Source organism: Phoenix dactylifera, chromosome 2 (assembly GCF_009389715.1).
Source record: "Phoenix dactylifera cultivar Barhee BC4 chromosome 2, palm_55x_up_171113_PBpolish2nd_filt_p, whole genome shotgun sequence".
Taxonomy (NCBI): domain Eukaryota; kingdom Viridiplantae; phylum Streptophyta; class Magnoliopsida; order Arecales; family Arecaceae; genus Phoenix; species Phoenix dactylifera.
The window spans coordinates 7,040,960-7,066,430 of NC_052393.1; the positions used below are offsets into that span (position 1 = coordinate 7,040,960).

Consider the following 25,471-nt stretch of genomic DNA (forward strand, 5'->3'; position numbering starts at 1 on the left):
TTTCCCCAAAGAAAAAGAATACGGAATCATGTACATGCTTTTTCCTTTTTACAAAAGAAAAAAAATCATGAGTTTCCATTTAAAGCTTAGACTCTAATAAATGTAAAAAAAGCTTACTTTGTGTGCGGATCAGTGCGGACGTGTGTTTAGTCCTATATCGGTTACTCGTTGGATAGATTTTAGGTATTTATACATGATCAAGGAACCCAAATAATACCTTTCGACTAGATATTTTGGGTGAGGTCCTGAGTTGTTACAAATGGTATCAGAGCGGACCTGGTCTATAACCTATGTGGACTAGGAGACACTGCAGCACGGATCTATTGGAGCTGACCATCGACCGATCATAGTATTTGTGATTAGATTTGAATGAATTTGAACCCTTAACATGACGAGGACTTCAAGACCTGAACGGATGGAGTATATGAGGATCCATATGGGCGTGTGTTTAGTCTCACATCGGTTATCTGCTGGGTAGATCTTGGGTACTTATACAAGATCAAGCAATCCAAATAATATCTTCTGACTAGCCATTTTGGATGAGGTCTTGAGTTGTGACACTTTGGAACGGTCCATTTTTGCATGAATCCATTATTAGATCATGCATTGATCATTTTTGAAATAAGTGAAAGCAGATACGTGCAGACAAATAAAAACAAAAGTCAGAATGCTTTGAGATCTAAGCAGTAGATAATCCAATGGTGGACAGCCACAAAAGAAGATGAATCGTTCTTTCGCCGAAAGATACAACCTTGGTCCTTTTAGAAGGTATATAATCCAATTTTGTATAACTTAGCCATCCTACCAAATAAAAAAAAAATCCAAACTAGTCAACCCATTAGCATTCAAAGCTCCATCAAGCGAAGGCTCATATTTCTTACATAACCATATTGCATCAATCGAAGTGAAGGCTCGATTTTCGTTAACTAGATCGACTTTCTACTCCAAAGATTTTGGCTTGATGCTCTCCAATCCATGGCTTAGATATAAAAGAGAAGACAAAAAAATTGGCGCTTACAAGAATCACATACTCTTGGAGTAATCTAATGCACGCATCCTCCTACATTTTCTTCATTCCACCTTTTTTTCCACCTTTTTTTCATCAAAGAAAGGGGTTTTGTACCAAAAAGAACAAAAAGAGAGAGACAGATACAGGGAGAAAAGGAGGTTAAAATTAAAGAAAGGTGTGGAGTGGATAGACAAAGGCTGAGTTGGTGACCTGTGATCTGCAAAGAAGTTGATGTCTGAGCCAAGTTGGAGAACACTATCCCTTGAAGAATAGTTTCATATGGGATAACTTCAGAAGCTCATCAATCTAATCAGACCCAATATAAAAATGGCTCCAGAATTTCTCAGTGCAAATCCGACCAAAGCGTGGGTTCTGTTGGCCCAGCCAACCAAGCCCAAACTGTGAGCTAGGACCTGGTTTCAGTCTGGCTTAACCCATCTAGACATCGTCCATCTGATTCAACCGGGAATATTTCATACAAGGACAAGATTAGATCACAGAGACGAATATATTCTCTTAGTTGATCGAGTACTTGGGGCTCAAACCCTATACGTATCACTACTTTGAATTCAAAATTCAAATAGAGATCAAGGCATTACTTGACAAGAGACAAAGCATGTGCTCTTATCATTCATGCCATCTACCGAGTGCTTCTAAATGACGCTCTCTAGGATGCATTCCTCTGCCTCTGGGCTCAGCATTTGGCTTGTAGAGCGAGCTTTGAGACAAACATTTTGGTTAAGGTTGAGGGTGCAATTGGGCTCATTTCTGGCCGAAGATATCCAATTCTTCTCGTAAGACAAGCCTTATAACAATATCATAAATTTAGGTCCACAAAACCAGCCAGCCCAATTGCATCGCTGGTCGAAGGTCGTATATCGCCCCCTGCGACATCTAGGGTTCTTATTTTATTTCCTTGATGGCAATCAAGAGGATAGCTGAGCTGGTGGTAGTTCGAAGCCCTTTGTTATATACTTATATCTACAAACCTCTTCTTCTTTTCTAACCCAATTTGATAATTTTGATTTCTCTGAAAAAATAATCGACAATTTTGGTTCGCGTGCTTCGTGCAGGTGAAGCCAGAGTCCCTCTTGCCCTCCGTCTCGTTTTATAGAGGATCCTGGAGAAACATTAAGCATTTGGGCCTGCCCTTGGGCTCTATGGGTTTCGGCCTTTTCTCTATATCTGGAACAAAGGAAAAGAAAAAGAAAAGCTATGGAAATGTAGAAGGTTTGCCTTAGGTTAGCCAATATTGTTATCAGCCCATCAGGCCCCAAGCTGCAAATTAGAAATTTACTTGCACAAAATTTTCAGCAGTTTGAGTTGGTTTCAAATTTCATGCTTGCATGTTTTAGTGAGACAGGCGATTAAGATAATGTGAACTATTGTATTTAGTTACTCAACGTACCGTCCTTTATAAATGATTCTGCCTGTTTCAATCAATAATATGTACCTTCTCAATGTTTCATACAATTACCGGCCCTTGTCTGATTGCAAAGCTCGTGTTCTTAGAACCAAATATCATATATATGGCAACTATGCAATGGCCATAGTGTATGTTGCTGCAGTAGCTTTTTATTTTTGCTGTTTCTGATAGAAAGGATTCGTACACAATAAGCTGCATGTTGGAGTGTGGCTCTTTCTCAAATACCTCTAACCATCAAGAATTTTATCAGCTTGATAACTTGGCACTTTGTCTCTTTTCCTTTTTTTTCCTTTTTTTTTTTTGGTGTTGGGGGGGGGGGGGGGGGGGGGGGGGGGGAGGAGGGGGCTAAGACGGAGGAATCACATTATTTTAATATAAATATGTCCAAAAAAATCAAAAAATAAAATATCATGAAGGGCCATCGAAGCTGATGTCAAGTCAGTCACAGCACCTCACCATAATGCTCGGCCATAAAGGAGACCACTCAGTCTGCAGTCCGTTTGCCTCACAGTAGACATATTTCGTGAAGAATGAAGTGCCTTCCCTCGCTAGTCTCCAAATGTCTAGCAAAAAAGGGTATGCGCATACCCCTCTCGCCGTTTCTGGATCCAACCAATCATCATAGTAGAGTCACCCTCAACATAAATGAAATCGATCCTCAAGACTCGCCGTGCATAGTTAACGCCTGCCTAAGCCGCCTTCAGTTCTGCTTCGAGGACTGAGGTATCAAAGATCGGACTCCCGCCGCCATTATGAGCTTAGAATCTAGGCTTCTAATCACAAACATTGCTTCACCTCTACTGCCACTATCAATCATAATGTCGTCAAAGTTGACTTTGATGAAACTCAAGATGGGGGCCCTCAAGTGATGAACACTATCCAGGTCATTGCAAGAGCTAAAGAGGAGTCTCAAATATCCCAAGCTGAGTCATAGGCCCTCCAACAACATGTGAGTAGGCGATTTCAACAGCTTGTACCAAAGCCCTCTCCAAAATGAATCTTGATGGCTGAATGCTATCTTCAAAATTTCGAGCATTCTTAGCCAGCTAAATATGATAGGCAACAAAGATAGCCCTAATGTGGGGAGGAAGAGAGAAGTATGGTGGAGGCCGGTAGATGACCGGTGAGCTGCGCAGAGAAGGTGGAGGGGCTCCACCTCTGGGAACCAAAGGCGGAGCCCCTCCTTTGCCGGGTTCTCCGGCCGGCCTCAACCTCTTTCTCTCTTTCTTCCTCTCTCTTTCTCTCCCTCCCCCCCCTCTCTCTCTCTCTCTCTTTTCTCTCCTTCATTCTCCTTCTCCCCATTGGTCACCGGTTTCTCATTTTGGTTGTCGGAACCGTCCCGATTCGCCGGCAGTACGGCTCGGTATGCTCCTTTCCGGGCAATTCGGGACGATTCTACCAACCATGGCTTGAGTTACACGGAAAAGATCAACGATGTATAGAATTAGGATAAAGAGGGGGTAAAAAATTCCACCAAACCTCAACTTTAATACCATGTTAATTAACTAATTGATCGGGAGGCATTGGGAACAAAAGATCAACATTGTATATCAAATTGAATATTAAAAAAGAGGTAGAAATTTAATATAAATATTCTACATAAATGACTTTCTATATATACATATAAGAGAGAGAGAGAGAGAAAGAGAGAGAGATCTTACATTATTTTATAAATGTTTATCAGATGTAAGGTTGTTCATGGAGGATGACTCAATCAAGAACTGGAGTACAGCAAAACACGATACTCATTTACGTATACTATTTCCATTATCAAACTTCAATTATTTATTCATGTAGATAAGCTGGAGAGGAAAAGAAAATATAACACCTGGACACATAGATTAATACAAACAACAGAAGACCGCCTTCAGCTCTTAATGATCAGATAAGAGGTGTGAAATGGTGGACTTCCAGAAACCATATTGCTTTTCTTCTTGAAACAGCACCTGAATGGCTCCCCCCGTGGTTGCAAGGGTTATCAAGTGGAAGCAGTTGCCATCCTTGGTGAAGGCACTATCTTTTATGCCCTCCATTGCATCAAATATCCTATCTGAAAAGAAAAATCTTAGGAACCAAAGAAAAAGAAGAAAAATAATCATAGTGGGACATATTATTAGAGGCAACCAGACTTGCCCACGGATTACAGGCATACAATATTACGTCCCTAAATAATTTCCAGAAAGTCATGTTACTTGCAGATTTCATGAAAACTCATGAACCTTGAATAAATTCTTCACAAACTATTAACAAAATTCTCACAACTTAAGAATAAAATACACTCAAACTATTGATGACGATGTCATTTGATGTGGCTTCTTCGTCTGCGATATTTACATTCAATATTTTTCTTTTTCGGTGATGATGCCACACTCTAGGTTTGAGCCCGAGACCTCTCACCAGTGGAGACGAGTGCCAACAGCTAGACTGAAGATACGAAGACTACATGCAGTGGTTATAAACATATCAAACTTTTTCTCCTAATTTTCTGTTCTATTTTATCAACTTCTTCCAAATTCAGGTTTTTTCTTTTTTTACTTAGTTCAAGTTGTTTCTGACTTTAATCTACTGAAGGAGATATTGTAGGAACTGTAGTTAATGCACTAATCATTAAGTAGCCATTCTTTCAAAAAAGAATAATAGTTATGTAACCATGAAAAATGCAGGCCAGAACCTGGATATAAGATGATGGATGTTTAGCTGTTGCTGCCAAAATTGTCATGGTATGAAATCAATCCTACTGTTATCTATGCTGATGCAAGTACTGGCTAAAATGACTATTTGATGATTAGTAATATGATATTCTTGAATTAGGTGATCAGCCCAGCCTCTTCAGAGTATTTATTTTGAGTAGAAAAAATACGGATAGCCTGGCCCAATTTGAATTCCAATGAAGAACAGGGGAAAAGAAAGAACCCTAGCTAGTCTCCAATGCTAAGTGACAGGAAATTACAAGCTAACATATAATTTACACCAATCATTACAGTACCTAATAGAGCGTTATGCACTAGAATCAAGAAGAGGAACATGACCTTACACTCCTTAAATCTTGTAAAAACTCCATGCAAATGCTTCTTTCCTAATCTCAGTGTGAGTTTATTATGCTTCAGGCAGACGCACACCATCCTAAGTTGAACCCTCCCTGCGTGAAGCCAAATCATATGAAAATTCAAACCTCCATAAGGTCTATTGAAGGTAAAGGAGTTTAGAGCGTGCAAAAAGTTAGATACTTGTAATATATTTTAAGGAACAAAATTTAACAAACGCTAAGGTACGTGCGAATAAGATACAAGAAAGCAAACGTTGTTACTAGCACCTACCAGAAGGCATAATAATTAAGAGTTCACTGCCTCTTGCAAGGATATTATGATCCTCTGATGAATTCGCATGAGCCACTGTTCTCAGCTTAAGTGTTGCAGCTCCTCTTAGACCTATACTCATCAGAGATATTAAGGCAAATTAAGATAGTTTTGATTGAGTTAAAAAGTACTGTTAAAAAGTAAGCTAAAGACCTATGAACTCCAAAAATTCAACTTAAAAACATGGATCATCTTCGAGACAATTTCTGGATATTAAAAAAAATGGATGCTTGTATTTGTAAATTTTCTGGCTTTCCGGGCAAAATCAGAAATTATCATGATTTTTCAGCAAAAAATAGAAAAGGCCAAAAAGTCTTCAAAACCTTGTTCATAACTCTAAGATTTGGTGCTTTGTCCTGAGCATAAAAAATACAGGATGCGTATAAATTAATCATGCTTATGCAATATAGCAATATGACATAACATATCTTAGAAATTAGCATTATTTCGTTGCTTGTCGATCTTGTGTTTGCGTTGTCATCTATCCAACTGTAGAGTATTACATGTTGCAGCAGTTGCAGTATGTGTGAGCATATCAGCGAATGTCCGAGTTGCCAGGCCTGTGCTGACGACCGATGCAACATGAGCTCTATTTGCACCCACAGACTCAGCTGCTTCAGCGCACACAGTCGCTACCAACGCTGCAGCAGAAGCAACCACTGTGCTCATCTCCTTACCCCAATCTCCTCCCCCACTGTGGATGCTCAGGTCCTTTGAATTACTTGGTTCGAAGCTGCAATTGGCCACAATTCCTGCGATGCCCGCGGCCAGCCTTGCGACAGATAAAGCTGCATGAACTTGAGCCACTTGAAGTCGCAGCTCCTCCTTCCTCTTCATTTTACTTCCTCTCAACAAGCTGCTGATAGGTTCGCCACCTAGCCATGCCTTTATAAATTTCACATTTGTCTGTGCCAAGGCACAAGGTTACAAGGTGGTCAGATCAAGAAGAGATTCTGAAATTTTTTGAAGCTTTTTTTTCTTACCCATTTTCTATAAATTCTATGTGTTTGAGGAGATGTTGGGGCAAGCTTTCCACTGGAAAGTACTGTCTGGAAAGATCAATAAAGCAAGAACATTATGCAGGTAGAGTTGGATGTATTTGGGACTTATATAACACTTGCTGCATGGTCTTCATACCCATATTTGGTCCACACTCCTAGTGCCTGTTCCTCCATTTAAATGGACCTTGTTCTCTGATTCTAGCTCCTCTAATTCTTCATCATGCTCCACTGGCCTACAGTCCTCGAGCCGTGGCACTAGGTTCTACATCAAAAATTAAGGCTGTCAATATGAATACCCCATCTCGACTATTTTTAGTAGTCACTGGATAATCTGTATTCTTCAGGTACTTCAGAATTTGTTGTCACTTGAAGGAGCAACTGCAAAATGTGGTCTGTGGTTCAAATATTCATATCTACTTAGACAACTGTAACACTGTATAGAGTTCTGAGATTATCTTTACGAAGTCAGTCGATAGACAGAAGCATAAACAAAACATTTTGAGAATGTGCAAGTAGCTTCATTGTGCTGGATTAAAGCTTCGATCTATGACTAACTGGAAACATAATGTGCGGTTAAGAAAGAACCAATAATATGGGAAACACCACATGGCATTACTTCATGTGCACTGCTCCTCTCCTAGGTTTTCTTGAGTCTTGTATCCCCCCCTTAAGCTTCGTAATTATTCTAATAGATATGAATATTTAATACGCTTGCAAGACTGCTGCTACAGAACAGTACCATACAGTACTCCGGAAGATATAATAAACAGAACTTCTTCACTTACATTTGATGAGAGTATTTGAAAGAAGTCAGAGGAAGATGGGCTCCAGGTTCTAGAGAGGAACTCCATAACCCGATGAGGACTTTTCGGGACCTCCAAGCGATGAAAGCAAGCCAACTGCTGCGATTTCTCTCTAGACAACCCCACAGCTTTGTGTTCACGTGTCTTCTCCATTCTCTCGTTCTACAGCACACCGAAAGCAGATTAAAGGCCAAAGAGCAAAGTAATTATTATTTTTCGTGGGATTTCCACACAACTGAAATGAAATCCTTCACCAGTCAATAACTTAATATCCTTTTATGCCTTCAGTTATTCAAGATAAATTCTCTTTTAACTGCAAATAAACTCCTCGTCGAAAGAAATACACTGAATCGGGTCTTAGAAATTATATATATATACACTTAAGCAATTGAACTAGAGTAGTAATCGAGAGACGTTAAATAACTATTATTGACATCCTCACCATCGGAGAAGGCAATGAAGAATGTCTCGAGAAAGAGACCTTTCCAAATTTTATTCCTCTTCTGGGTTCCTCCATGTGCGAACCAGTTAGACCTGTGGGAGTGCAAAAACTATGGAGCTGAAAGCTTGAACAACAACTAGCACATAGCATCATAAATTTCTTGAAGAAATTGATTAATAAATAATATGAAGTTCAGAATATCAAATTGATGCCATTACCCAACCCAATGCCTACATAGAGAACGTATGTTCTGTCAATAACCATTTCTTCTCGTATGGGTGGCCCATCCGCATTATATCGAAGCCACAAACAAATACGATGCCAACGCTCACCACTAAACATTTGCATGGGTAAAAGCAACAGGGAAAACGATTGGAGATCGAAAAAATATAGGGGGATGACATGTTGTTATGGGATTCTTTTCTCTGTTTGAAATAGCTTGTTGCATTAATCACGGCACAAGAAGTCAAGAACACAAGTAAAAAGAGGGACATGAAAGACTAAAGGGTTGGCGTCTGAAAATAACCATCCAGCAAATAAAAAACAGTGGCGGCAGCCCTCCACAAGCAAACCACCATGAAGACCAACACCACCACCCCATGGTTTCCTCAAAAGGAAGCTCATGAGCGTAAAAAACATGCTCTATAACGAGCTAATATTAAAGGAAGAAATCCATCATTCACAGTAGAAGAATAAAGAAAACTTACTCAAAATGGAAGTATCTAAGCATGCCAATGGACGGAGTACCTTCTTGCCCGACGCGTGCTCCTTGAATGGTCCTTATATACATTCTAAAAGAAGAAGGCACAGGGAAAGCACGAGACATGCTTACGTGAACCTTAATCGTACTAAGGCGTTGTTTATTACATCATGTTATCCAGCTCCTCTAAACTAAGTGAAGTAAATAACATCCCGGGGAGGTCGCTTTTTTTTTAAAAAAAAAAAATTTCTTTATGACAATTTGGGTTGTGTTACTTGTGTATCCACCCCTAGGCCAAGAGTTCCACTCCCACTCCTACTTCGTCTCTCATGAGACGTGCAGCAAGTATGCTGAATACCGGCACTACATAAACATCGATGCAGTCACCAAACCTTGTCCGGCCGGCAAGGTTTTAGATGCGCATAATTAATTTAGCAAACTTTTATTCATAATTGTTCAGAATCCAAACAATAATATGATTGGTGCAGAAATGCCATCACAAAATTAATTTGCTGTGCTGAAGTAGAGTAATATTGGATCAAAGATGACGGTCCCTGTGTCCCTCACAATATATTAATTGTATATTACTTGAGAGGAAACCTAAAACAAAGTCATGGCTAGCTATGACTTGCATGCAAGTTAAATTTGTTTTTTATTTTTTTTAAGCAAAACGGTGGGGAACGCACCACACGTCTCATCAGGAAAATGAAATGGGAAAGTTTAGCGATCTTCTTACGCTTTCGGTGCCGCTGATGAAGCACAACAGGATTGCAGAAAATAAGAAGCTTCAGTCAACTGCAACCCAGCTACAAGGATTCTTTAGTAGGCACGAGCTCGGTGGATGCACCTAACAAATACTGCTCGCCCAGCTTATTGGCATCATCCTCCAATCTGAAGTCGGCCACATGAACGACGAAAGCAACTAGGCAAGTGACGGGATGCGTGCGGAGTTAGTCTGGAACCAAATTTCCCAAATGAACTGTATTTAAATACGTAAATCATATGGATCGAGGCCTTCCCAGCTCAGTAATTGGAGCCAGACCACGTGCCCATGATCCCCAATGGACACCAGGCTCGACGCGCCATCAGGACTGGATCCTAGTTTCGCGTCGTCCGAGAGAGGGACCACTCCATTGTTTGATCGGCTGGCGAAGACCACTCTGCGGCCTATACCACTGAAAATTTTTAATCACCAAGGAAGCACCTCATTTTTATCATTGGAAAGACGAATTATTGGGGGACATTAACGATTGCCGTCTCCTCATATGAGAGAGATCCCTGCTGCGGTCTTGCCTTCAAGCTGGTATCCCAATTGTTTTCGCATAGATGGAAGTGTCTTTTAATGCAAGCCCTTTGCACCCTGCGCTGTCTTTTAATACCCTGCTGAGGATGAGCGAATCCGCTATGAACCGTAGGATATGTACACCTCTCCAACTCAAGCTGCCGGTCCAGTTATAACTCACAGAAACTCCAATCTCCATAGGAAACAATAAGGTTTTTGTTCACGCAATGGCAATTTAAGGTGCTGGACCAGTTATAGCTTACTGAAATTGCTCACAGATATGAACACTTCGTTGGATTTCTACATGGTCGATCGGAGAAGATATACAGTACAGCCTTCATGAAGTAACTCGGTGCGCTCCCCTGGAAATTTTCTTGAAATAATTTCTGAAGAGGACCATCCTGTGGCTCTAATCGGAAACAAGAGGAATAAGTGGGTCTAGCATCTCGAGATGGGCACGTGGTTTACACAAATCAGACGACTAGCCAATTAGCTTGAGACAAGCTTGGCTGAATAAAAGAGTGGTAAAACTAACATAAAAATCTCGCAGATTAGTACAGCACCTGAGCATACTTGATTTTAAAATGTTCCTCCTCTTATGAGCAGCCTGTCATATAAGCAAACTGGCGGCTAACGTGTAGTACAACCAGCATGTACCAGAAAAAAACAGAGTAGTACAACGAGTAATGCAAACAGAAGAGCTACAAATCATAATTATGCAACTTCTCCTTGCATATGATTTCTGTTTACACCTTTGTAGCTTTTAACATAAGCTTTCATAAATTTGGTTTTTGATAAAAATTATAAGTTACTTCCTCCCCATTTCGTATCTTCTTTCAGTTGTTCTCTCCTATAAAGAACAGATGCCAACCCTTAAACGCAGCAAGATTTTCATTGCAGTTTCATTATGCACAACTCTGACCTTCCAGAGAATCACAGCATTTTTCAACATTCTTTTAGTAAAGAGCATTTTTCGACACTAAATCACTTACAGGACTGACATGTGTGACATCTTTAAATCAGGCATACTTGCTAGGTCATGCCATTTCATCTGATGGAGACTCTTAAAAAAGTGAATATCTTTGGTCATGGCAGATGAGGCAAGCCCTGAGAGAATAATATTGCCTGTTTATCATAACCTATTGACAATCATTTTCTTGTTATTATAATTTGTTACACATCATGCTAATGGAGTGGGATGGGCGACACCCTGTGCAGAGCCTCACTAATTCGCTTGGAAGTTCGAGTTTTATAGCAGAACAGTTTACTGTTATGATAATCATCAAGGAATAGATATTACTTAGCTACATGTATGGCTGATCAATAATATAATTTCAGTTATCTACTAATGACTTTCTAATAAAAATAAATAGCAAAATCTCTTTTATAGGAGAATTGTTTTTATCATGGCAGCCTTCACTAATAATCAACAGAGAAGGTAATTTTATGCAAACTATTTTTATTGGTGACATGATTGAGCCCAGGATAGTATTAATCTTACTAGAGAACATCAAGCAAAAAAAGACAAAAGAATAATGACATCAAGAATATACAGAAATATTCTGGTTGTTGTTAAAAAAATTTACTCCAGAATAACGTTAATATGCTGGGGAAACGAGAGAGGTAACAAACAGCTGGATTCTCTGAAACTCATTTTTGAAATGAAAATACCAGTCGTATCCATCAGGGCATGGCCAGCAGCTTAAATTTTTGTACAAAGTGTCCTTTCAATCAAAATTAACTAAGAATCAAAGCTTGAGTGAGTAATACTGTAATACTGTTACGCCATCCATTTATGCATCCAACCCCTAAGATATGAGCTACAATAAAGTATAGAACAGAGTCCATTCTCATGGTACATTTCCTCGCGAACAAACATTCGATCAGTGCAGAGAAACAAAATGAAATAATGTCTCACATACAAATATCAGACTATAATAATTTTTTTGTCCACAAATCAAAGAAAAAAGTCCACAATCTATTTGGTCAGAATTAGAAAAATGATGGGTTTGTTCAATGTTTACGCAAGCCAATCAAAGCAAAATAGAATCAAAGTGGCAAAGATCTAAAATCAATGAGCTAACTCAATGAGTTTGCCTATTCAAATTCGGATGCTAGAGAATAAGTAATCCAGGCAAAAAAAAAAATCGGACTTCCAACTAAGTTTAGTATCACAACTCTCATGGCTGAAAAGAGAGGCTAAGGGCATAGAAATTACGTGAACATGACAGTACCTTCCTTCACTCACGCCTCTTGGCTCAAGCAACTGGTTTATGTTGGAAATATGAGATTAAAACAACAACCCTTTGGAAACCTTGCATCCTATCATATGCCAATAAGCAGGCATGCAAGCCCTCGACCTTGTATGCCCGATGAGCTCCATGACAAAGGATACTGCAACTGTGATAGACCTGACTAGAGAATAAAAGAAATCATGAATTAGTGGTTTCTCAGACTACGCCAATAAGGTATATAGATAAGGCTAACTATAAATGTGAGATTTCTTACCATAATGAGAAAAAAAATGCCTATTGAGAAGGCATGAAAATCATAATAGGTCTGCAATTTTTTTGATGATGCCTCATACTTGCCTGTTGACTCCAATTATAAAAAATAACTTAGGAAGAGAGATGGTGCTCAGTCCTTTCTGTAAACCAAGGTTGGATAGACTGGATTCCCCATGTTGTGTAACAACCCAGGACCTCACCCAAAATGGCTAGCCGAAAGGTATTATTTGGGTTCCTTGATCCTGTATAAGTACCCAATATCTACCCAGCAAATAACCGATGTGGGACTAAACACACGCCCACACGAGTCCTCACATACTCCACCCCATCAAGCTCTGACGTCCTCGTCAGGCTAAGGGTTCAAATCCATTCAAATCTAATCACAAGCACTACGAACAGTCCGCGGTCAGCCCCAATAGATCTATGCTGCAGTGTCCCTTAATTCACATAGGTTATGGGCCGGGTCCGCTCTAATACCATTTGTAACAATCCAGGACGTCACCCAAAATGGCTAGCCGGAAGATATTATTTGCGTTCCTTGATCCTGTATAAGTACCCAAGATCTACCCAGCAAATAACCAATGTGGGACTAAACGCACGCCCGCACGGATTCTCACATGTTATTTGTTACATTATGTTACAGTTTCCTCCTCCACATCGGTATTGATGTTAGAAAGAAAGCAAAATAACTTGAACTTACTGACAGGATTACAAACATCCATCACCAGGCATGAGCAAACAAGCCTTTAAATTAATATTGTAAGATGTACAACAAACCTGGATATTGGAGGGTATATGATACCCTCAAGAACCTCCTCTTCTTTCATATATGAAGCCAAGCTGTGAAAGGTTTCATGATTGAAGTAACAAAACGACATTTATACAATGAATCTTTGCAAGCAAATGAATAAAATTTTACGAAGAAAGGTTACTGAGAGTCTAATTCTGGCATGCCATCAGAGATAACCTGTGCATCAGACAAAAGGTTACCAAGGCCTATGCTGCATGACCATGTACATGATCATTCAGAAGGAAAAGTAAGCAAACTGACATGGTCAAAGGAGAAGAGGGAATATACGTAACCCAGGAAACAGATACATGTTATTTCTCTGGTTGGAGCAGCCAATCTTACCATATCCTACAAAAGGAAACCAGTTTATAAGCTTAAGAATTTAGCTTCTTAAAAATAATGATCAACAAGTTTACAGTGATATTTACAGAACAAAAAATATCCATGTACTCTAGCTCTCACTTGCTGATCTTTAGTAGCTGCTAATGTGATAGAAGGCAAACCATTGCTTCTATTAGAGGGACACCTGCCTATGGCCAATAGTTATCCAAAAAAACTAATGAAGCAATATTTCTCTTCTGACATCTTATAGATGGTCAAAATCACAGAAATATAAGAATTAAAAGAAAGATATCCAGCCAAATGAATAAATTACAATCATTAAATCCATATAATGCTCAGGCGTAAGCCCATCCACTAGGTGCTCCCACAATTGGCTACATGGAATTGACTGGTTGATTACCGACGGCAACAGAAACTAGGCAGTTTGAGATAGCCCAAATGCCTGAGTACTGAGATAGAGGTACCATCATATCTTTAACTCACAAGCTATGCTAGTAAAACAGCCCAACTTTTCATCTTCTAATAGAAGGATTTAGTGGGCAAGTGAAAAATACTCCAAGCATCACGTAATAACATCCTTTCAAGTTTTTCATACAGACAATCTAACACATCAAATCATCAACTTTCATTAGATTCTATCCAAAACTTGATTAATATAAGAATAAATTTTCAGCATGAACACTTCACTAGACATATTTGTTAAATGATTCATTGAAGGGTTAAAAAAAATGAAGGTGAAAGAAGACAACAAGAAATAAAAGGTGGGAAGAGGACAAAGAGATATTATTTACATCGAAGACAGGTTAACACACAATTATATTGATCCACTGATCTATCATTTAAATCCCCATGACAACTGAACTTAAAAAGACAATCATCAAATCTCATATCAAAATGACTACAGTATAAGATCAACTAATTTCAAGGGGCCCTGCTAACAAGTATAAATCTTGGGGAAGCAAACAACTTTGGCAAGTCATAATCCTTAAAAAATAATATTATCAACTTCCCTTCTGATTCTCTTTGAAACACTAAGATCTTTTTTTATCCATATTCCTACATCCCCTCCTAAAGTTGATTCTCATATTAATAATTTTTTCCCTTGCACATGTCTATATTCCACTTCGGCCTGTGTCTTGCATTTTTGCTTTCTACCAACTATTCTCTTTAGGCACAAGTTAACATATTTTTGGATGAGAAAATACAACCTAGAACTTATACTATTTTTTTAGGCTAACATTGTCAGCAGGCTTATAAGGGTACAAGTTAGCATTGCAAACAGCAAAACCACATTTTTCAGAGTATAGAGTCAATCAAAAACAAACTGTATTAACTCCTACTCTGATACCTAGAACTCATTTATCCATTTGCAACTCTTTTATTCCAGTATCTAATTCAAAAATTAAAAGAAATATCACGATGTTGCAAATCCTTGGACTTCATTATAGAACATGGAGAGCAGTTGATTGAAACTGGTGCCTTGTATATCATCAAATGGAAAGCCTGTGAGTAGACATGATGCAGGCCAAATTTTGCTAGGATGGCCTTGGATTTTTGACAAGAGAGGAGTGCATTTAATAAGGGAAATACTTTCATCTTTCTACACCAAACATGTCAAACTACACTTACACCAAAGAGAAAGAAGAGCACCAAGGAAAGATGTTTTCTTGGATGGTTTGGGCTAATTATCAGAGCTGAATTTCTCTCAGCAAAGCGAATTGATATAGTTAAATTGAAGATTTCATAGTGAAACAAAGGTTATTTGGGCAAAAGAAAGTCTAAAATTAAATATTTGCATTTTTTGTTTTTAGTTAGTTAAAGTCACATGTTTAAGTCATTAGGAAATGTCTAGTTTGTCAATTTTCTAGGAGATTGTCAGGCCTAATTTTGGGCCTATTTTGTAATCTGTTTTTGAGTCCTAGTTTAAGTAGGAATGTCATCCTAGTTGCATTAGAAAAAATTTAGAATCATCAAGATTGTAATTTGAAAAGATTTTCATGATCTTTTATGAAGGGTCCTATAGTGCAACGAATTTTACCATTTTAGGAAAGTGTTTTGGCTTTTCATTTTTTTGCTAGGAAAGTGTAGAAAAGAATCCTTCTTCTACAAGCCCTATTTTAGGAGTATTAGTGCAGTCTAGAGTTATAAAAGGGGGGTAGCTTGCCTAGTTGAATTCATTCTTGCATAGATTCATAAAAAAATTCAGAATTTTCATTCTTCTTCCTCTTTCTTTCTTTTCTTTCGACTTTTGGCTGGTTTCCTTTAGCTTGCAGCTTGTTCTTTGCCTCTGGAATGTCATCACATCCCATTGTGCAGGTTTTCTGCACCTTGTCTTGATGTTCTCAGATCCCATCCGAGAATACAGGTCGTACAATTGTCATGGGTCAGTCTTGGAAGGACCGATCTGCATCACATGGCAGGCATAAAATGCCTATTTTGTGTCATTTTACATTTAAACAATCCACATAAAGAGACGAATTTTGTTCTTCAGTGGCTATCACATAGAAAATTCTATTAAAAAAAATGTAAATTTAGGGCCTTGGACCCTCGAGTGATAGCTTTAACAGGTCTACGTTGTAATTTGCCTTCCTTTTTCTATCTTCTAAATACAGCGTATTACATGTTCTTGCCTGTCCATTAAGCATTTTCTACCTCTATTAATTTCAACATATAAACAATGCTCTTCTGACATTTATCACAAACAAGTAAACTTCTGAGGTTTCTTATATTTCTTATATTACTTCCTCATCTCCTGTTATCCGCATAATGAGACGAAGAATGATCGGGCAAGAGATTTTACTCCATGTCTGCCATGGATAAGAAGCAAAGGTTGCCAAATTATAGTGTTGATTTATTCCCTAACCACATGTTCTTTGCCATTTTGAATTTGAGCAAGCAAAATGTCATCATTCCCTTCACCAATTCTCATTTCAGCTCCTGATCTTAATATCTAAGTGTTAGACACTTAATTTGCATCCAAAGTTCTAGAATCTTGTCATGCAATAGTTTTTTCCCTCTCACACACCCATGAATTCACCAATGAGCTGTCATAAATCAAATCACTATAACACCGAATCAGTGAAAACGGAAAAAGATTATGCAAGCATTGTGATCTATGCCAGATGATCCGAACGAGGGAGATAGAATCACAAAGCCTTCGTTCTGATCGTTCAAATAGGAGAGAGAAATGTTTTTGGGACCAAGGGGTTATATTGGGAAGAGCTCCCATACACTTATGACTCTCTCTGTTACAGGTCTCCCCCCTACTACAGAGGCTATCTCTTCCTTTTTTAACTCCCAAGCTTCTTCCCCTACTCTCTCTTTCTCTCCCATAATCCCACGAACCCGACGTGGACCACCTCCTCTGGAGTGAGCAAGATGTCGAGTGGTTATGTGGTGCAACTGCATGGAACAAAGAACTGGCTTCCCATGCTACTCCCCCACATCCCACGTTCTCCCCAATAACCATGCATGGCTCAGAGGTACCTCAAAGCCTCCCGGGTCCCACGTTGCATGAGATTATGCCATGCAACAAAACAAGCGCGTCACGCGGGTTAGTTCGGAAAACTTCCCCCATCCCTTGTGCATAGTTCTTGAGGTGGGACCCAGGCGCGGATGCATGATGGCTCGGGAGTAGGCTTGGAACACGCATCCCACGCTCCTCACTCCCACGTCCATGCAATGGTTACCGTGCATGATGCGGGATGGCTCGGCTCGAGCTTCCTCCTGCTTGGCGAATGTATGGGACTCACCATCATCTTCACGTTGGGATGCTTTCTCCTCCTCGCATGGAACTCGGAACACACGTCGGGTATGGTTCTCCTCGCATGGAACTCGGAACGCGCTTCCTCCCGCGCGTCGTGTGATTCCACTGGCGTGGGGCTGAGACAACCAAGACACTCGTAAGTGCTAGAGATCGTCCCGGATCACGGCTCCCCTTCCTTAGGAGGAGCCAGCTCCTGCTGGTTCTAGAACCGAAGGTGGGGAAACTGGGATTGCCCAGTCTCCTTTGAGAACCATTTTGCCGCACTGGGTCGTTGGCCCTTTCGTCCAACTCGGAAGGACTCCCTAGTGCCGCGCCGGGTTGTGGTTGTCTTCCGTTCCAAGATAGCATCTTCTGCCAACACAGTTTCTTGTGCGGTAACCAAGTCCTCTACAGTCGGTAATGTCTCACCCGGCTCGTCGTCCAGCATTGACGGCTCAAAGGGCTTCAATTTTTCAATGTTAACAACCGAGTACATTTCCATATATACTGGCAGCTCTAGTTGGTAGGCATTGTCGCCGATCTTTCGAAGGATCTTAAAAGGTCCATAACGGATGGGTTTAAGCTTTTTCCCTTCACCTTTCAGTTGTTGCTTTCCCAGATGTAACCAAACAAGATCACCCACTTGGAAATTACCACTGACTCGGTGCCGATCATGACGTTCTTTGTATTTCCGCTGGGCCCTTTGTAACTGTTGTTCTACCTCTTGGTGAACCTTTCTGATGTTTTCCAAGAACTTTTGTGCCCTTGTCATATCACTTCCTTCTCTGGTTGTTCGTGGTGTAGGCCCGATCGTGAACTCCAAGTCAAAAGGGCTTTGTGGTAGAAAACCCAAGCAAACTTCGGCTGGAGCTTTGTTTGTCGAGCTGTGCACCGTGTGATTGATGGCAAATTGTAGGAAAGCAATGCTATCGTCCCAAGTTTTAGGATGCCGAGCATTGTAGCCCCGGAGAAGATGGACAATGGTCCGGTTGACAACCTCGGTCTGGCCATCCGTTTGTGGATGGAAGGCCGTGCTCCATTTAAGCTTTGTGTCCATCTTGGCCCACAGAGAACACCAGAATTTGCTTAGGAAACGACTGTCACGGTCGGAAACAATTGAGCTGGGAAGCCCGAAGATTTTCCACACATTCTCAAAAAAAAGCCGTGCCGCCTCTTCACCTGTGATACTCTTCTTGCAAGGCATGAGCACCACCATTTTTGAGAACCTATCGACCACAACAAATAGGTAGTCATGTCCCCGCCGTGTCTTTGGAAGGCCACCCAAGAAGTCCATTGAGACACTTTCCCATGGGCGTGTCGGAACAGGCAATGGAGTGTATAACCCGACTTTCCGATTGGCGGGTTTGGATGTGCTGCATAGCACGCAGCCCTTCACAAATCGGACCACGTCCTGCTGCATCCGCGGCCAGAAGACATATCGATGAAGATTCTGCAGAGTCTTGGTAACTCCAAAGTGACCTGCTACTTTTGAGGTGTGCGCCTCCCGTATCCAGCACACACGTTCGGCTGCTCGTGGTATGCATAGCAGCTCTCCTTTGTAGAGGAGTTTATCCCGTAGGACAAACTCGGTTGGCCTTCTTGCTTCAACATCTGCTAGTGCGCTTTGAAAATCAGGATCTTCTGAATACCAGCCGGCGTACTCCTCATGGGTGGTTGGCTGCACTTGCATAACCGCTGATAAGCACAGGGCTGCGGCTGGCGGTCTCGAGAGCATGTCAGCCATTTTGTTGTGTATGCCTTTCTTGTATTTGATCACCAGGTTGAACTGTTGGAGGTACGTCATCCATTTCATATGACGCGCCTGCTGCAACCTGGACTGAGTTTGCAGATATTGGAGCGGCCGGTGGTCGGTGTGCACCACTGTTTCCTTGCCCAAGAGATAGACTCGCCAGTGTTTTACCGCTTGATGTAGGGCAAGCAACTCCTTGTCGTACGTTGGGTAGTTTTTCTGAGCTCCTTGGAACATCTCAGAATGGTATGCCACGGGCCGCCCTTCTTGTAGTAGCACAGCTCCCATGGCGTACCCTGACGCATCTGCTTCAAGCTCGAATGGTCTCTGAAGATTGGGCAAAGCGAGAACAGGTGCTTCACTGATCTTCCTCTTTAATAGAAGGAAGGTATCCTCATGTCTCGAAGTCCATTCGAACTTTTGATTGGCTTTCGTTAACGCATGCAGCGAGGAGGCCAGAATAGAGAAGTTCCGGATGAATTTTCTTAGGTATTGACAAGCACCCATGAAGCTCCAGACCTCAGTTATAGACCGGGGCCTGGGCCAATCTCTGATTGCCTTCACTTTGTCCGGGTCGACTCGTAACTCCCCTTCGCCCACCACGAACCCAAGATACACCAAGGTTCGCTTCCCGAACTCGCATTTTTTTTGGTTCAGGCGCAGCTGATGTTTCTCCAGCAATTCGAACACCTTACGCACATGCGTCAAGTGCTCCTCCCATGTCCGGCTGTAGATCAGGATGTCGTCAAGGTATACAATGACGAAGTCGTCGATGTACGGCCGGAGAGCGTCGTTCATCAGCCGCATGAAGGTGGCGGGAGCATTACAGAGTCCGAATGGCATTACTAGCCATTCGAATAGCCCTTGCCATGTTTTGAATGCGGTCTTCCAGGTATCGTCGTCGCGGATCCGGACTTGATAATATCCAGATTTCAGGTCCAGCTTGGTGAAGACAGTGGCGTGCTTCAACTGGTCCAGCAAGTCATCAATGCGTGGAAGAGGGTACCGATTCTTAATAGTAATCTTGTTGAGAGCGCGGTAGTCAATACACATTCTCCACCCTCCATCTTTCTTCGGCACAAGCACTACCGGCGAGCCGCAGGGGGAGCTGCTCGGTTTGATGACACCACCTTCGAGCAGTTCATTCACCTGCCGCTTGATCTCCTCATTTTCCAACACCGAGTTGCGGTATATGCCAAGGTTAGGAAGCGTTGAGTCAGAAATAAGCTGGATTTCATGTTCCACTGCTCTCTTTGGTGGTAATCCGCAAGCCTCTTTAAAAAGGCCCGCATGCTCGCCGAGTAGCTTCCCCATCTGGCTCTCCAATTCCCTGCAAGACATGGTTAGTGCTGATACCTTGTTTTCAAACTCTATCGGGCGGATCATTACTAGCACAAACTTTTGGCAAGCATTCACCATCCTTCTTGCCTGACAGGCAGACACCAGATCAATAGCATGGCTGGTATTATCCTTGTTAATGATGTACTTCTTCCCATCCTTTTCAAACTGGTATTTCTGTGCTCGTCGGAAGTAGATGGCATCACGCTCCCAAAGATATGGGCTACCAAAAATCACCTGGCATATGTCGAGAGGAACTACTTCACATGTTACCTCATCGATGTACTGGTTGGTAATGGCAAAACGGAACTTGCACTGGCGGTTGATCCGAAGTTCCACATCCTTTTGTATCCATCCAAGTGGATACGGTCGTGGGTGTGGTGTTGTTTCCAATCCCAGTTTTTGAACTAAGCTGGTCGAGATCAGGTTCTTCTGGCTGCCGGTGTCGACAATGGCTTCTATCACCTCTTGTTTCACTTGGATCCGTAGGGTGAACAGCTCTTCCTTCTCTTCGGGTACGGTCGGCGGATTCGAGACTGTCTCCTTCGGCCTGACCATCAGAGACAGACTCTTATCCACACCTTCGACCCGCCCGAGTTCGACAGCTTCGGTGAAAACCGTCGTTGCCGCTGCGCGTTTGCTCTTGTCATCCTTCTTCCACTTTTTTGGGAATAGTTCCGGATGGAGTTTCCAGCACTTCCCCTTCTCATGTCCTGAAATTTTGCAATGTTCACAGAACTTGTCAACATTCGACGAAGAGGAAGGTTTACCTTTCCGAGTGTGCTTCTTGTCACGGAAATGGTTAGAAGTTCCTTTCTGGACGCCTTCGGAGGCCTTCTGTCCGCCGGGTTTGTTTTTTAACTCGATAGCCATGGCAATACCACTAGCACTCGAGACGTCAGTCGCATTGTACAGTCGTATCTCGTTCTGAATTTGTCGATGCAGACCAGCCACATATTTGGTGAAGACATCTTCATTGTCGAGGGAGATGCCCAGCGTCACCGCTAGACGCCGGAACTCGGTGGTGTATTCTTGCACGGTCTGGTTGTGGCGTTGTTTAAGGTTGTGCCAGCGGAACCATCGATCTTGTGAGTATCCCATTGGGTAGAATTCCTGGCGAAGGAGACGAGAGAATTCTCCCCATGTCACCTCCTTGTCACTGTTGTCCTTCAGGTACGAGTTCCACCAAGCCAATGCATGGCTTGATAGTTTGAGTCGTGCAAATGCGACTTTCTCGTGGCTACTAAACCCGTAAAGGGTGAAGTAAGTCTCCAGTTGATCGATCCAGGAATCTAAATTCTCCGCGTCGACGGTGCCATCGAACGTCGGGATGTCAATTCTAGCCTCGACTTTAAAAGGCCGAGACCTCTCTTCTACCAGCGTCGCGATGCTTGCACCATCAGGATAGTAGTCGTCATCCTCCTTCAAAACCGAGGTGCCCTCAGTCTTGTTTTTGGCAGCCATTACGCGCACCCTTGGGGAAGGAAAATCACCGTCATCCTCTTTGGCCCTTACTGGTGGTAAAGAAGATGTCCGGGTGTGGATCCACGCGATGACGGATTCCAGCTGACTGGACAGCCGATCAACCTTTGCAGTAAGGTCGAGCTGGTCCCGTTCCTGCTCATTGTCGGCGGACATCGCTGATGAAGGTTCAGTCTTCTTTATTGGCCGACGATGAACTTCCAAGACGGAGAAGGGTTCGCCGGTGGCCTGGTAGCCAGATTTGGTTAGAACCATGCACAGGCAAGAATCTAGTGCTCTGATACCAAAACTTGATCCGAACGAGGGAGATAGAATCACAAAGCCTTCGTTCTGATCGTTCAAATAGGAGAGAGAAATGTTTTTGGGACCAAGGGGTTATATTGGGAAGAGCTCCCATACACTTATGACTCTCTCTGTTACAGGTCTCCCCCCTACTACAGAGGCTATCTCTTCCTTTTTTAACTCCCAAGCTTCTTCCCCTACTCTCTCTTTCTCTCCCATAATCCCACGAACCCGACGTGGACCACCTCCTCTGGAGTGAGCAAGATGTGGAGTGGTTATGTGGTGCAACTGCATGGAACAAAGAACTGGCTTCCCATGCTACTCCCCCACATCCCACGTTCTCCCCAATAACCATGCATGGCTCAGAGGTACCTCAAAGCCTCCCGGGTCCCACGTTGCATGAGATTATGCCATGCAACAAAACAAGCGCGTCACGCGGGTTAGTTCGGAAAACTTCCCCCATCCCTTGTGCATAGTTCTTGAGGTGGGACCCAGGCGCGGATGCATGATGGCTCGGGAGTAGGCTTGGAACACGCATCCCACGCTCCTCACTCCCACGTCCATGCAATGGTTACCGTGCATGATGCGGGATGGCTCGGCTCGAGCTTCCTCCTGCTTGGCGAATGTATGGGACTCACCATCATCTTCACGTTGGGATGCTTTCTCCTCCTCGCATGGAACTCGGAACACACGTCGGGTATGGTTCTCCTCGCATGGAACTCGGAACGCGCTTCCTCCCGCGCGTCGTGTGATTCCACTGGCGTGGGGCTGAGACAACCAAGACACTCGTAAGTGCTAGAGATCGTCCCGGATCACCAGAGGATGAGGAGACCGAGCAAAGGTGGTTGAAAGGTATCAGCAAAACAAATAACACTCTTGCATCTTCACTTCACTTTGCGTCACATCCTAAAAAATATCAAGAATATCTGCATAGACCATATTAGTTCTTGGAATTTGTAGATGGTTCTTGGACATGTATAGTATATATGATTTTGGAGAGGAAGGGGCAGAGAAGAAAACACTTTCCATCTCGAAGAATTTTCTTCTTGAATCAAAAACACAAGCTGAATTAAATATCTAGACCTAATTTCAGACTAGTGAGATTTTTTTTTTTTTTGTTGGTTTGGGGGGGGGGGGGGGGGGGGGGGGGGGTGCTGTGTTCAAGGCACATGCATCCTGGAATTGATTAGCTTGCTAGCACACAAGAAACGGATAACTTGTGAATCAAGAATAACATACCGAAATATGTACCAGATTTCATCTGGTATAAAGGAGGCAGTAATCTAAACAAAAAAACTCCACAAATCAAACTTAAGTCAAATTCTTTTCACTGAAAAGGGGGTTTGCAGAAACTTAACTTACCGAGCGATCAATTTGCTTCTGCAATGTAATGACATTCGGGGGAAGAAGCGCACGAAGACCCAGCCGCTCCCGCTCCGCCTGAGAAAGCCGTGCCCTGACATCATCTTTTCAGCAAATCAAGAACCAATCAATCGATGAGCAGCAGCCCGTTCCTCCTACAAACCATCAACAGTTTCCTGAAAGAACTATCAACAAAATAAAATTGGAGGTGCGACGAGAACGGAGGTTTGTGCCTTATTGAACCAGGGATCATGAAGGATGTCGACGCTCCGCTTGTGGACGATGGTGGGCCGGGAGCCCTCGGTGGTGGTGAAGTATCTCGCCGCCGCCGCCTTAGACGCCGGGAGAGAAAGGATGAGAGGGGACGCCGGAGGTGCGGCCGCAACGGGAAGATCGCCATCTTCACCGGCCGTGGGTATTTTTCTGGGTGGGATTTGGGTTGGGGGCGGGGAGTGGAATGTGTGAAGAAGGGACCGGGTTAGTCGGGTCGGCATGAACACCCAAGTTACACTTAGCGCTAGTTTCTTGATCCTATCTAATACATGACTAATTAAATAAATAAATAATTAGGGACTAATCTTGATTTAGAGATCAGAGCATAAATTTCTTTGCTCAACGAATTCTTTCACAGTTGATTGCACCCCGATGGAACAAAATAAAAAATTATAATAATTATAACTAATGGTGGAATAATTTAAGAAAGAGAAGAAGAGAAATAACTAGCGAGATAATGGTGTCCGCCGGTCCAAGTAGTTCATATCTGGACATCAACTCACCAAATCAAAGAATCAGATGTTTAATTGGGATTGGGGTAACTTATGAGGTGTTGTTGTTGATAGATCCATGGATGACCGACGAAAACTGAGACGGAGGCTAGCACGATGAGTGGTTGTAGCAATACTAGTTCAGGACTCTCTATTGAGGTCAAGCTGTGATTCTCAATATAACAGTCTTGGACCCTCACTAGGTCCACTAAAATACAGTGAAAAAGAGACGGAGTGAAGAAGAGAGAGAGCAAGAAAGAGAAAACAAAGCATGAGAGAGAATATAGAGATTTTTCTCAAAGAAAGGAAGGGTGACATGGCTTGATCCAGACGAAGAAATCTTAGAGTGGTCGGAAGAGGTGGCAGGCGTTCGCCGAGGCATAGCCTCCACAAATGGATCCATGGACATTTTTCTTCCACTTGCCAATTCCAGACATAATTCCAAACATGATCCACAAACATATGCAACCTTGGAGAATAATCCACACTAATACGGTAATAGAAAACCTTTATTAGCCCATACCCTAAACAACTTCTTGCTGCTGTTTCTAAATTTTGCAACCAAATAATTAACAACGAAACTAAAAACATTATCAGTCTGCACCAACATCAAGTTTGGGATTCCAAGTCACAAGCCATCGTCGGCAGAGTCCAGCACCCTTTACGATTCAAGACTCGATTACTCAAGCAACTCTTGTTTGTCACGGACTTGTTCAAGCTATCACAAAGTGTCGTGGTTTCACCAAGTCCTTGAAAGTCTTTATCACACACTCCTTTTTCTCCATCAGCCACAAGAAACCTAGAGGAGCAGGCGTGGATTTTTCCATTGAAAGCTCACTTCTAATTTCTAGACTTTGGGAAATTATAATGGAAGTAAAAGTGTAACATGGCCAATATATATGGTCAGTGATAGTATAAAAATGCGCACAGGTTTAGTTTTATAATAGACTGTTTTGACATTGTAACGTAATCTCATGGAAACGTTTTATGTTGCTGTGAGATGGCAATGTCATACATGTATAAAAGAAAAAAGAAAAAAAAAGACAAAATTGTTATTTCATCTCTTAAAACGGCAACAAAAAAGACTCAT

The 25,471-nt window shown here is 42.1% G+C and overlaps 1 protein-coding gene across 2 annotated transcripts; it reads right to left on the bottom strand.

Moving 5' to 3' along the window:
• Positions 1-4,188: 4,188 nt before the first annotated feature.
• Positions 4,189-23,772, bottom strand: LOC120103798 (VAN3-binding protein-like). 2 transcript variants are annotated; one of them, XM_039119347.1, is made up of 10 exons: positions 23,618-23,772; positions 9,474-12,430; positions 8,038-8,129; positions 7,578-7,757; positions 6,929-7,054; positions 6,775-6,840; positions 6,295-6,697; positions 5,753-5,863; positions 5,470-5,574; positions 4,189-4,485 (listed from the first exon to the last, which is right to left on the bottom strand). In XM_039119347.1, the coding sequence occupies exons 3-10, from the start codon at positions 8,110-8,112 to the stop codon at positions 4,310-4,312; spliced, it is 1,242 nt and encodes a 413-aa protein (XP_038975275.1). In that variant the 5' UTR covers positions 8,113-8,129; positions 9,474-12,430; positions 23,618-23,772; the 3' UTR covers positions 4,189-4,309. The 2 variants fall into 2 exon arrangements, with proteins under 2 accessions (XP_038975275.1, XP_017697396.3); XM_017841907.3 differs by lacking the exon at positions 23,618-23,772 and having other exon boundaries at positions 4,367-4,485; positions 5,465-5,574; positions 9,474-11,637.
• Between the last annotated feature and the right edge of the window lie 1,699 nt (positions 23,773-25,471).

Coding starts and splice junctions, on each gene's coding strand:
- LOC120103798 (XM_039119347.1), bottom strand. CDS start 8,112: ATGGAGGAACCCAGAAGAGGAATAAAATTTGGAAAGGTCTCTTTCTCG. Junction 7,055..7,577: donor TTCAAATACTCTCATCAAAT/GTAAGTGAAGAA, acceptor TTTTTGATGTAG/AACCTAGTGCCACGGCTCGA. Junction 6,841..6,928: donor GGAGTGTGGACCAAATATGG/GTATGAAGACCA, acceptor TGATCTTTCCAG/ACAGTACTTTCCAGTGGAAA.